We start from the raw sequence: 12,746 nt of genomic DNA, 5'->3' as shown, positions 1-12,746 counted from the left end.
GCGTCAACGTTTTTTCTCCTCTGCGCGCGCGATGACGGACTCTGTCCCCCAAATGGCCCTGCGCGCGCTCCCCTGAGCTGCCCGGCTCTCCGCGCGCCCCTGCACCCTCGCTTCGGATCTTCCAGCCCGGAGTTTTTATATTATAATTATTTAATTTTTATATTAATATAATTTTTTACCTCATCAGATCAGACCCCTCCCATCTTCAGGAGCTCCGCTGCTGCTGCTGGAGTGTGATTGTGTGTGAGTGTGTGTGTGTGTGTGAGTGTGTGTGTGTGTGTGTGTGTGTGTGAGAGAGAGAGGGTGTGTGCGTGATTGTGTCTGTATGTGTGTGTGTGTGTAGCTCAGGACTGCTCCCCCCTCCACCTCCTGTTCTTGCTCCTTCCACTATAACCCCAGCAGCCATGCGCTCCTGTGTGAAGATGCTGGCCGCCGTGGTGCTCGGAAATGTCATGCTGCAGTATGTCTCCTCTCAGAACGGTAAGGATCAGAGATGTTGTCGCGAGAGAACAGCTCCACACACAGACACACACATTGATCACATTCTCTCTCTCGGGTCTACTGTGTAATCTGCCTAGCCTCCATAATGTCCATATACTGTATCCTCATCCTGCTCCCTCTGCTGCTGCTGTTCGGATCCCCTAGTGCTGCTCGGGGTGATCGTATCAGAGCTAATATAGTCCAGACATGGAGACTGAAGATGTTATAGGTGTTAAGAGTGGACTTAGAGCGGGTCCGCGCGCCCTTATTATGTCAGGCAGTGAGGATCCCTGTCCAGCACGGAGTCCTGCTGTCTTTCTGCTGTTCTACTGATTTTCATTAATAGTGATTTTTCTATTACAGTAAAATGTTCTGCAGGGCTTCTGTGTGAAATCAGACCAGATGGATCTAGATGCTGTTTTAGCTTTAAAACACTTTTGTTTACTCTCAGATGCTTAAATGTGTGTATGTGTGCGTGTGTGGGGGGTGTGTGTAAGATGTATCTTTTCCTAATAGATTCAGATTCAGAGAAGCCTTATTTATTTTTACTCTCCTCATCTCCATCCCGCCCCCCCCATAGGATTGGATACAGTTAACACTCGTGGGTTGTCCTCCCAGAGTGACCAAGCGCTATGAATATTTCTGTCTAAAAGGAAATACTAAAGGGGTCGGGGGGGGGGGGGGGGGGGGGTAATGGAAAGGATCTCCAGTCCAATCTCTTCACTGTTCGCACAGTATATCCGATGCCGACGGGCTGTTGTTACTCATGGGGCAGCCCTGCCCACCCAAGATAGCCGCCTCAAGCTTCCCCTTCAACCCTCTCCTCAGGGACCCCCACTGGCCACACAGTGTAGTGGATGCTGATGGGTTATCCTCCTAGTGTGACCTAGCGCAGTGAATTAGCCTGTGTAGTGTTAACCAAGGAGTGAAGGCAGTCATGGGGGAGGTGCTTATGTAGGGCCTTGGGAGCCCCCCCCATTGGTAACACAGCGTAACTGGTTCTCATGGGTTGTTCCTACAGTGTGACCCCATCTATAGCCTGAACCAACCTGGCTGTTGTTAAATAAGATTGGTGAGACCCAGCCAAGCCATCTCCTCTCATCCTTTTAAAAATAAATGAATGAATAAATTTAGTGGACCAGCCTCTCCCATGGATAGACAGCACATCATTGATCATACCTGCTGGTTATTCTCCTTGTGTGATCTAACACTATAAACCATGCTGTCTGGTGAACACCAATGATGAGTGCCGCCATGGAAGGCCCCCTGGAAGAGCCTTGGGGCACACCACAGATCTCAGATAAATAAAAAACAAAAGCTACAAAAAGTAAGGATATCCTGCCTTATAATTATACAGAATGAACCAAACTGAGTTGAGTCCAGTGTATTTTATAAGTTTTGGCTTCTTCACACCTTTTTGCTCTGGTTTGAATCAGTTAACGAGTTTTACAAGGTTTACAGTTGGAGAGTGCAGTGCAAAAAAAATGAGAACATTCTCTCCACTTTTTAGTCAGATCTGCCTGGGCTAAATCCAGGAAAAGGTCCCGTGTTCAGGACTAGAGCATATTTCTAAACAGTTTAACATGTAGCAACGGTAAATATGGAATTTATAACTGTAGTAATTACAGTGGATTAATGTGAGATCATGTTTTCACCACAAAGGAACCTTGCTTAAGTTTGTTTGAGACCAGACTAGGTCTCTAGATCTCCTCTCAAACACCTTGGGGCAGTAGTTTTGATTCAGATTTAAGTGCTTGTGCCCACTTGCCTAAAATAATCTAACTAAGCGTGAAAACAAACCAGATTCCGATTTTACTGGACCAAAAATACAGGTGTAAATGCACCCTTAAATATTTATACTGGATGCTGAAGCATCAGTTATTGTTGGCTGTATCATGGCAGCACTGTTTACAAGGTTGCATTATGTATGGCAACAAGAACATCACAGTTTTCATCTTCCTTATGAACATTTACACTGACATGCCAGATACAGGACATTACAGGATTAGTTTTGTGCATTGAATGTAGATGTGATTTATCAGCCTAATCTAGACATCAGTGTGATACCAATATTATTTAAAGGAATAACTGCAGATACCAATGTTCGATAATATTTTTTGTTGTCAATGTTGTCATTTTTATTGTTTGAAAACATCACTTTTTTAGCAACACTGAATTTACTGAATTTAATCAATCAATCGTCTAACTTTTATTTTGACTCGGAGGTACTTTGAGGGCAACCATCATTTTCAATGTAGCAGATTATTTACAAAAACAGGGATTCCCATGACAGTTAATAACTACATTTATTAAGTTAAATTAAAAGAAAAAACAACAATGAATAAATGAAAAATAGATGAAAAAAATGTATAAGTTAAAAAAGCAATAATATAAGACTATTACAAATAAAATAAAGAAAGAAATTAAAAAGAAAATTACCTAAGAGAAAAACTAAAATTAGAAATAAAATTTAAGAATAAATAAGATTAGTTAAAACAGGTACTCAGACACTCTAATTATGTCTGTTTCTCTAAGTCAGACAGACAGTCAGACAGACAGATACAGAGAATGTGTGTGTGCATGTGTGTGTGAGAAGGCATGTTTAGAAGAACCGTAGCAAGTGATTGGCTTTGTTCAATAGGCTGACATTGTCTACACATGCCGAGCGACGCTTTAGGCTCCACATACAAACAAATTTTCCATACTGAAATTTGGAACACTCTAGAAATCTCCACTTGATGTTTGGAGTTGGATTGTTATAAGCCTGGCCTTGTCTGCTTTTTTACAAAGGAGCTTAAGATACTCAGTACTGGCAGACGGATTTAGCAGTGTGATGTGATCCACAGTCCTATTACTCATACCTGTGAGTGGCACATGACGTACAGTTTTAATTCCAGTGAATGTCTAAAAAAAAAAAAGCCATGTGCCTGTGGCATATGCGTTATCGTTTTACTCACTCCCCTGCCGCACATTTGAGGGTCATATGAATCGTTGAAGTGACAGCTTTGGTGGAAATCTTCAGATGGCTTTAGAAAACAAAAAAAATCATTAGCATTGGGAGAGAGCTCAAATAAAGCCATTAACCGTGGTGTGGATGGATGGGCCTCTGAGGGCTAGATTCAGCAACAGATATCTGCAGGACTGCAAATAGCTTTGGTCCATTTTGCTGCATGTTTCTATTCTTAGAGCAAAGACACAGAGCACAGAACTGTGGCTTTAACATTCTTTTGTGAAAGTGAATCCATTAACTCCTGAAGGATGGGGTTGCATGGTTGTTGCTGGCTTTCTTTGGGATGATGTGGACTCCAGTGAACATTATAAGATCTGAAAGATCCAGCTGTGTATTCACAGAGCTCAGGATACTTAGCCTTGCCTTGGAATATGTGTAATCTGGATTACAATTATGATTACCTGTTTTTTTTTACTTTATAAGAGATATTACTTTCTATATTATTTAACTTGATAAGGATGTTTACCATTTTCTTCAGAACCTTCTTTGGGGATGTTTTTGACAGGATCATTGTTTCCTACTGTTCTATGATGATGATGTGTCTCAAGATGTAATGTGAAGTTTTGTTTCCAATTATTTCAAACTGTATGAAACTGCAATTACAAAGCTCTGTGGAGGGCTTTTCATTTGCAACAACTTACACACACAACACATATCTGTTGTTGGGGTGGGGGGTTGTTACAAATGACAGAAGGCTTAAGTGTAACATTTTAATTCTTCTGTAATGAGAGGTTTAGTCTTCTAAAAAAAGAACAAGTGGTTTCTCACCTTTATAAAAGTATTAACATGCATCGGGACAAGGCTCCCTTAATGCTCTTGTAAAATTCCTGGTCTCTGACTGGTTAAGACTAATGTTAGAGGAGTGAGATAAATCCAGAGGCTGAAGTGTGAGACAGAACAGTAATGAACATTCAAATGAGTGCAGAGAGTGTGATCTTACTTCTAAGCAGCAACCTATAAAGTATACAGTGGCGCAAAAAGGCGGTATGCAGCGTATGCAATGCATAGGGGCGCTGCACTAGAGGGGGCGCCAAATCGATGCTAGAAAATGATTTGTAGTCGGTATTTTCTGTAAGAGCTGTTTGTTCATGTATGATGATGCCCTGATGTACCTGATCAGCCAATAACTGTTTTATTTTCAAATTGTTCTTATTAATTTAGCATTGCAGGGTTACTGTAAGCTATAATTAAAGAAAATGTATTCATCTAACCAGTTAGCTAGAAGCTGGATGTTGTGGATAGCCAGAATTTAGTCCTATGCTTAGTTTAAATGAGTTTCTTAGCCCTAAAATAGTTTTCCACCGGATCCAACTGATCAGATAATAAACTTATATATTTAACTGGGTGAGCCCTGGATTTTTACATACCCAGGCAACGCCCCTGATAATACATATCAAAAAACTGAAGCATAGCACTAATCAGGCGATAGTATGTTTGCATACACCTCAAAAAGTATGTAGTTGCACCCCTGACAGTATATAACATATATACCACTATAATCCAATATTTACTGCTGCCCTAGTCAAAATGAGCCTCTGCTTAATTAGTAGTCATTGCAAACACTTCAATGCTGATGAATTTTAACTGATGAACTGTTTAATTGTTTAATGCTGGTTAGGGCTGGGGCGGTATTGATTTTTTATAACCGCGGTAAAAAACTAACGCATCACCGCGATATTGCGGTTAACCGCGAGACCCCAAACCACCCCCCCCCCCCAAAAAAAAAAAAACACCACAAATTTATTGGCAACAAATCTTTATTCTTCAAACCATACAGCCTACATACAACCTCTACATAAAACATAAATACAGCATAACAAGTGAACATATGCTGCCTGTATAATTCGTCATTGTACAGCTAACCTGTCTTTTTCCGTGCAGACTTTTTGAAGGAGGAGCTTGTCCGCCTCCCCCTTCTCCATCCATAGATCTATTTTAGGGCTGGCCCGAATAGCGGTTTTGAGCTCAGGATATTCGGCAGTAATTGGTAGCGAATATTCTAATATTCGTTTAAAAAAAAAAGACGAATTAATCCACAGCAAAATTTTCCACTGACCCCCGGCCCCGAAAAAAATATATTTCTCACCCCTTTCCTCGGGCCGTTCGGGCTCAAGGCTCAAGAAGTCTGTGTTTTTTTTTATTCACACTCTTCTTATTTCTCATTAAATATCTACTAGATACAGATTATATCTGTACAGTATCATTTATTTCACTTCCCTCCTGAATATTTGGAGTGCATTATGTCTCCTTATGTTGTGTAGTTATGTAGTTTTCACCCCAGAATTTCTGCTGCCTCACACCAGGCTTCGGCTGCATCGCAGGGCAGGAGCGCAGCTGCGTTACGGCTATTTCGTTTGAATTGTGCAGTGCAGAGTATTACAGATTTTGTATTTTTGCACTTGGGCTATTAGCTCAATATTAAATATTTTGTTTGTTTATAAATTATTTTATATTCTTAAACCATGTTAAATTATATTCGATTGGAGGAAATTAATTCAGACATCATTTCTTTTTTGTCCCGTTACCGTTCCGCAAAAAAAATCCTTCTTTTAATCCCGCATCAGCCCGCCACATACACAGTTTTGCCGCACCTGCCCCGCGGTCCTAAATAAATTTAATAAATTACATTTAGTGCTTAAAATAAAATAAAAAAATTATTAAAACCGCGCTGAATAGTGCGGTCACGTTTCTTACCACATTACAAAAAAAAAATCGGTGTGTGTGCGCGCGTGTCGGTCCATTCTCCGCTCCTTTTTTGTGCTTAGGGTTTTTTTGTTGCGTGCATGAGAATCACTGCGTGATTATTACAATTTTCTTAACTATTTATTAATGTGCTCCCACATCCTCTGGATTGATTAAACTCCTGTTCCCGCCAATAACAATTCAGTTCTGTCTGTGCCGCAAGATATCCTGACGGGACCCGCGTCATATAATATGTTGATTAAAATGTCGTGACGTTAAGAAATCGGCTCGCAAGAGACAACCGACCAAAAAAAGACATTAGTTCCATTTTAAAATAATAGAAACCTGTCCTTTATGTTTGACAATTTTTGTTTCACTTTACGTGTCCTTACTCATCTGAAGTTTATTTATCTGAACTGAGTTTCATATGGTTATATTTGTAGCGGTTCTGAACTCAGTTCCGCGTGCTGTGAAAGAGACAAGGCGCAGCGTATTTTACCTCAGACTTGGTCAGATAACAACATTTCAGTAAAGATGGTGGTTATAGTTTTATATCATTGCTTTGCTGTTTGAACTACACTTCAACCAACCTTACTATTTTTCCCAAGACTGAGGCGCAATGCCGCGCGTTCTACGCGGTGCTCACGCAGAACAGCCAGCAGCCAGACAATGAATTAATATATTTTACTTTCTCAAAATGTGACCACGGAACACCTTACATGGCTCTATGGTTTACCTTGAGGTGGGTGAATTAGTTTGATGTGTTGGCGAGAGGTGCAGACACCACTTTCCGGCAAATCTTGCAGATGATTCTCTTCTGTTCTGAGTCTTTTTCTTCCTTTTTTCTCAACTAACTGAGCCTGCCCTGTAGCTTCCATTTCCGAGCCAATATTAGTGCTGCTAATCTTCACTCTCTTCAGCAGCCTCAATGGAGACGAAGTGAGCAGGAGACTCCAGAGCTGTTCTGACCTCAATGAGTACCACGCACCGCGTTTTGCTTAACCCATTCGCCGCCGCGCCAGTGCAGCGGCAGCACAGATAAATGACAAAAAAATTTATATTCGATATTATGAATTTTGAGATCGTTTGACACCAATATCTATCGCGATCAAAATATATTTGATATATTGCACAGCCCTATAGTGTAGGACTTACACTTGACATATTAATACTGAATTCACCACAGTTGTGCTTATATGGAGCATTTTACTACCGCTCAAAACGCAGTCAATCAGATTTGACAGCCATAAAAAAATGCGGTAATGACGGTAATGAGCTCATCACCGCGGTGACGTCCCATAACCGCGGTATTGCGGTAATAAAATTATCGTCACAGCCCTAATGCTGGTGAAGTTTAACCGTAGGCAATTGTCTTGGATTTGATCCGATGTCTAAAATGTAATGTTTCTTTAAAACTATAAGTATAGAGATACTGATTAGTTTGGCTCAAATCTTGAATAGAACTTTTACAATGCCTGCTGCACCAACTATCCGATTAAAAAAATCCATTCTCCTCCTCTTAGATTGTATGACTTGGATGGAAGGCAAATAACAGTTCTGAAGCGGAAGCTTTGTCTTGGTAAAAATAGATGCTGTCATGTGTGTCATTACTGGAAAAAGCTGCCGGATATCTGTGTGGATCGATGTAAAAGTGTCAGCCTGGACTGCATATTTTATTCAGGATGAGCTTAACAACTAAGGCAAACTGTAAATCTTGAATCACACTGTTTCCATGTTCTTAGCTTAGTTAGACTGCTGTGTATTAACAATGAAGTCACTAAACAAGAGATTCTTGGAGAAGGTGATTCAGTGAAGCACTGTATTAAACAGTCAATTATCTTGAAATTATACTGAATTCATTTCAGCTTTAGTGTGCTAATGCATTTCATTACATTGCAAAAGTACTTAGTCATCCACCCAAAGCATTACATTCCGATGTTCCAATGACTTCTATGGTCATAGGTGTATAACCTCAAGCAGCTAGACATGCAGAATGCTTTTACAAACAAAATGAAAGAATAGGTCGCTCTCAGGAGCTCAGTGAACTCCAGTGTGGTACAGCACCTGCGCAAAATTTCCTCAGCCAACTGTCAGTGCTATTATAGCAGTAGAAACAATTGGGAAGGGAAGCCTAAATATGTTTCTGGAAGAATGGTCAAATATTAACATAAATCTACCGTATTTTTTGCAGTATAAGGTGAAACTAAAATCCTTTAATTTTAAGTATTAGCATTAGCTGCTAACTGAGCTAAGCGCTAGCTCTTTCATCACTCAGAGGTAAGTATTATCGTAGTATCGTAGCCTGCATGTTTACCGTGTTAAAACAAGCTATGTGGGACAAACCTCCAGCTAATATCGCAATGGATTAGAAGAACACTCAGGGTTCTTCTGTGGCGCATTTTGGACGGTATTAGCCACTAAAGGCTGCTAGCGCTAGCAAATCTGTACTGTAAATATATGGAAGTGCTTCACTCACCCAAATACACGGTTTCCAGGAGAGACTTGAATTTTTTTTTAATAATGATCAGTTTACTTACTTAGCTTAGCTTTATTAGAAGGAATTAGAAAGAGAAACATGGCGACAGCCCTGTTCCATACCAGTGTCACTTAATATGCACTATAATCCAGTGTGTCTTATATATGAAAATAGGCCAGAAAATAGACGTTTATTAATAGTGCGCCTTATAATCTGGTGCACCTTATAGTGCGAAAAGTATGGTATTAAGAATGAAATGTAACTAAGGTTTATATGCGCATAACTTTGGCAATATAGTGTATATTTCACTGAGATTCGTTTGATGCAGACATCAAACCAAATCAAATTAATGTGTATAGGTTTTCACAAAGCAGCTTTACAGACATCCAGTAATAAAGCATACTGAAATGTACACTTGTCTATCTTCTGTGTAACAGTGGAGTAACATAGGTGATTTTTCTAAAGACCCATGAGAATTCAAAGGGACGCAATACTATTCCCTACACTGAAAAGCACAGAACAGCCCTATTATTACCGACCAACCTAAATGCACTCATAAAATGTTGATGTGTCGTAGAGCCCAGTGGGATTGGTCAAGTTATCTCTTGTGTTGAAGAACAGGTTTTCTGGACCCAGTAATCCTTCTCTGTGTCAAGCAGGCAGCACAAGGACCTGTGCAGCAATCTGCTGTCCTCAGGAGAGCTCCTATTCCCACCTGGGAATGTAGGCACACAATTGGTGCTCATGGAGTCTCCGATCTGATATGAATGCCTGTGATGCACTCAAAACATCCACGAGCCCAGCTAGCACTGGTGTCTTACTGTTAGTGGTTATTTATAAATGTTGCCCTTATGAGCTGTTATTTTTGCTCACTAGGGCTGCTGTTATTGTTTTTATTATATATATATATATATATATATATATATATATATATATATATATATATATATATATATATATATATATATACACAGTACAGGCCAAAAGCTTGGACACACCTTCTCATTCTATGCGTTTTCTTTATTTTCTTTTTACATTGTAGATTCTCTATGATTGAACACATGTGAAGTTTTATGCACCTAACCAAAAAAGGTAAAATAACTGAAAACATTTTTTCTATTCTAGTTTCTTCAAAATAGCCACCCTTTGCTCTGATTACTGCTTTGCACACTCTTGGCATCATTTTTTCAATGAGCTTCAAGAGGTGGTCACCTGAAATGGTTTTATATATATATATGCGTGCGTGTGTGTGTCTATCTGGATATATTACTAGCTTTAAATTAGTTATTCCAGTAAGCAATAATGATGGCCCACACTGAAAAATAGGCTTCCAAAACTTTCGGAATTTGTTTTTAGAAAGCTTGGACAGCACAACAGCACAGCACAGCACCCCTGCTAGGTGGCTGTTAAATAATGTGTTGCTCCGCCCCTTCCTTATGTTTCAGTGACAAAACAGCCCATTTTAGAGATGGACCGATCAGTATTTTTTGGGTCCGATTTGAAAGACGATCGGCGATCAAAATCGGACCCAAAAACACTGATCGGTCCATCTCTAAATAGATTTTAAAACCTTTAGAGGGAGAAAATTACCGATACCGATCTTGTGCCACATTAATGCCACACAAACCTGGTACAGATTCCTCTAATTACATCCATGCCTGTCAGGGTTGACCCAGGCAGAGAGACGAGGAGGCGGACGTATGTGCAGGTATGGCGAATTTATTAAACAAAGATATAAACAAATAAACAAGTAAACAAGAAACAAAGAAAAACAAGAAACAGAGGCGAGCTAAAACTAACAAACAAACAAGAGATACTAAAGATAAACAAACGGGGAGACTATAAAACTAGGCAGGATAAACTAAAACAGGGCAAGGGAATAAACTAGGGAAAACACAGGGAACTAGAAAATAACAGAATAAACAGGAAGATAAATATAAACTACAAACAAATAGGGAGGCTGACAAAAACAAACGAGGAACTGAATAAATACAAAACTAAACAAGGCAGAGCTGTATAAATTTAGGGAATAAACTACTAAAAGACTAAACACTAAACAAGGACCTAGGGCAAAGACTAAAGAAACACTGAGAGGCTAAGAAACACAGAGAGAGACAGAAACACAGAGAGAGACAGAAACGCAGAGAGACAGACAACGGGGGACAGTGCAAAGACCGACCAGGACAGGTGACAGAGGAAAGCTTTTTAACATAACAGGAAACACACTGGGAGTGGAAACACCTGGGGAAGGGGTGGAGCTACAAATGAGACATGAGGTAATGGAAAATCACAGGCAGAACACAGGGGCACGGGTCACGTGGGACAACACAGGCACGAGGACAGACAGGAAACAGGGCCAGGCGTGACAGAAACCTCCCCCTAAACGCGCAGCTCCCGAGGCGCGGAAAAACAAACCCCGGGGGCTGGCGGCAGGGAGAGGCCGGGGAAAACAGGAGACCGAACGGGAGACTGGACAGGGAACCGGACAGGAGATGGAGACAGGACAGGGGACAGAGACTGGACAGGGAACGGACACTGGACGGGGAACTGGACAGGTGACGGAGACTGGACGGGGAACGGAGACTGGACGGGGAACCGGACAGGTGACGGAGACTGGACGGGGAACCGGACAGGTGACGGAGACTGGACGGGGAACTGGACAGGCGACGGAGACTGGACGGGGAACTGGACAGGCGACGGAGACTGGACGGGGAACTGGACAGGCGACGGAGACTGGACATGAGACAGAGACTGGACGGGACCGGACATGGGAACAGGGACAAGAACATTGACGGGGACGGAAACAAACACAGTAACAGGGACAGGAACAGAGAAACCACCGGGGACAGGAACTGGAACACTCACAGATACAGGGACCAGGACAGGGAGAGACAGGGGGACCAAAAACATAGGTGGGTGCCCAGGACTGGCAAAAGTCTGTGGGGACAGCCAGGGCACATAACTGGGGGCAAAGTCAGGAGGCCTAGGAGCAGGCCTGGAAATACGGGGCCTGGGCCCAAACATAGTTCTGGGAGCTGCTGGTGCCGGAGCTGGAGCAGCTGGGACTGCTGGTGCCGGAGCTGGAGCAGCTGGGACTGCTGGTGCCGGAGCTGGAGCAGCTGGGACTGCTGGGGCCGGAGCTGGAGCAGCTGGGACTGCTGGGGCCGGAGCTGGAGCAGCTGGGACTGCTGGGGCCGGAGCTGGAGCAGCTGGGACTGCTGGGGCCGGAGCTGGAGCAGCTGGGACTGCTGGGGCCGGAGCTGGAGCAGCTGGGACTGCTGGGGCCGGAGCTGGAGCAGCTGGGACTGCTGGAGCCGGAGCTGGAGCAGCTGGGACTGCTGGGGCCGGAGCTGGAGCAGCTGGGACTGCTGGGGCCGGAGCTGGAGCAGCTGGGACTGCTGGGGCCGGAGCTGGAGCAGCTGGGACTGCTGGTGCCGGAGCTGGAGCAGCTGGGACTGCTGGTGCTTGAGTTGGAGCAGCTGGGACTGCTGGTGCTTGAGTTGGAGCAGCTGGGACTGCTGGCGCTTGAGAGAGCGGCGTGGCCGCCGCAGAAATCTCGGAGAGCGGCGCCGCCGCCGCTGCAGTCTGTGAGCGCGGCGCGGCCGCCGCTGAAATCTCGGAGAGCGGCGCGGCCGCCGCTGAAGTCTCGAAGAGCGGCGCGGCCGCCGCTGAAATCTCGGAGAGCGGCGTGGCCGCCGCTAAAGTCTCGAAGAGCGGCGCGGCCGCCGCTGAAATCTCGGAGAGCGGCGCGGCCGCCGCTGAAATCTCGGAGGGCGGCGCTGCCGCCGCTGCAGTCTGGGAGCGCGGCGCGGCCGCCGCTGAAATCGCGGAGAGCGGCGCTGCCGCCGCTGCAGTCTGGGAGAGAGGCGTGGCCGCCGCTAAAGTCTCGGAGAGCGGCGCGGCCGCCGCTTGTATCAAGGGGTGCAGCGTTTCAGACGCGTGCTTCACGGGGCGTGGCAAGAAGAGATCTGACGCTGCAGCACTGGAGCCCGAAGCTGCGGTCGAAGTGAAAACCCGGACTGGAGACCTACTCTCTCGTGCAGCGTCAGGTGTGAGTAGCGCGGGGAAAGTCTTTGACCGCGGCTGGCTCGCCGCGCA

The 12,746-nt window shown here is 43.7% G+C and overlaps 1 protein-coding gene across 2 annotated transcripts in view; it reads left to right on the top strand.

Annotated features, from left to right (window-relative positions):
- Nucleotides 1-91: 91 nt before the first annotated feature.
- Nucleotides 92-12,746, top strand: part of nptnb (neuroplastin b) — a 57,502-nt gene continuing 44,847 nt past the window's right edge. For both annotated transcript variants that reach the window (XM_007241335.4, XM_007241333.4), the window contains exon 1: nt 92-480. In XM_007241335.4, the coding sequence (XP_007241397.2) occupies nt 405-480 (76 nt within the window). In that variant the 5' untranslated portion in view covers nt 92-404. The remainder of the gene's footprint in view (nt 481-12,746) is intronic.

Source organism: Astyanax mexicanus, unplaced genomic scaffold, assembly GCF_023375975.1.
Source record: "Astyanax mexicanus isolate ESR-SI-001 unplaced genomic scaffold, AstMex3_surface scaffold_40, whole genome shotgun sequence".
In the NCBI taxonomy this organism is placed as follows: Eukaryota; Metazoa; Chordata; class Actinopteri; order Characiformes; family Acestrorhamphidae; genus Astyanax; species Astyanax mexicanus.
Note: the sequence above shows the minus strand (reverse complement) of the source record. Positions and strands in the feature narration are given on the sequence as shown.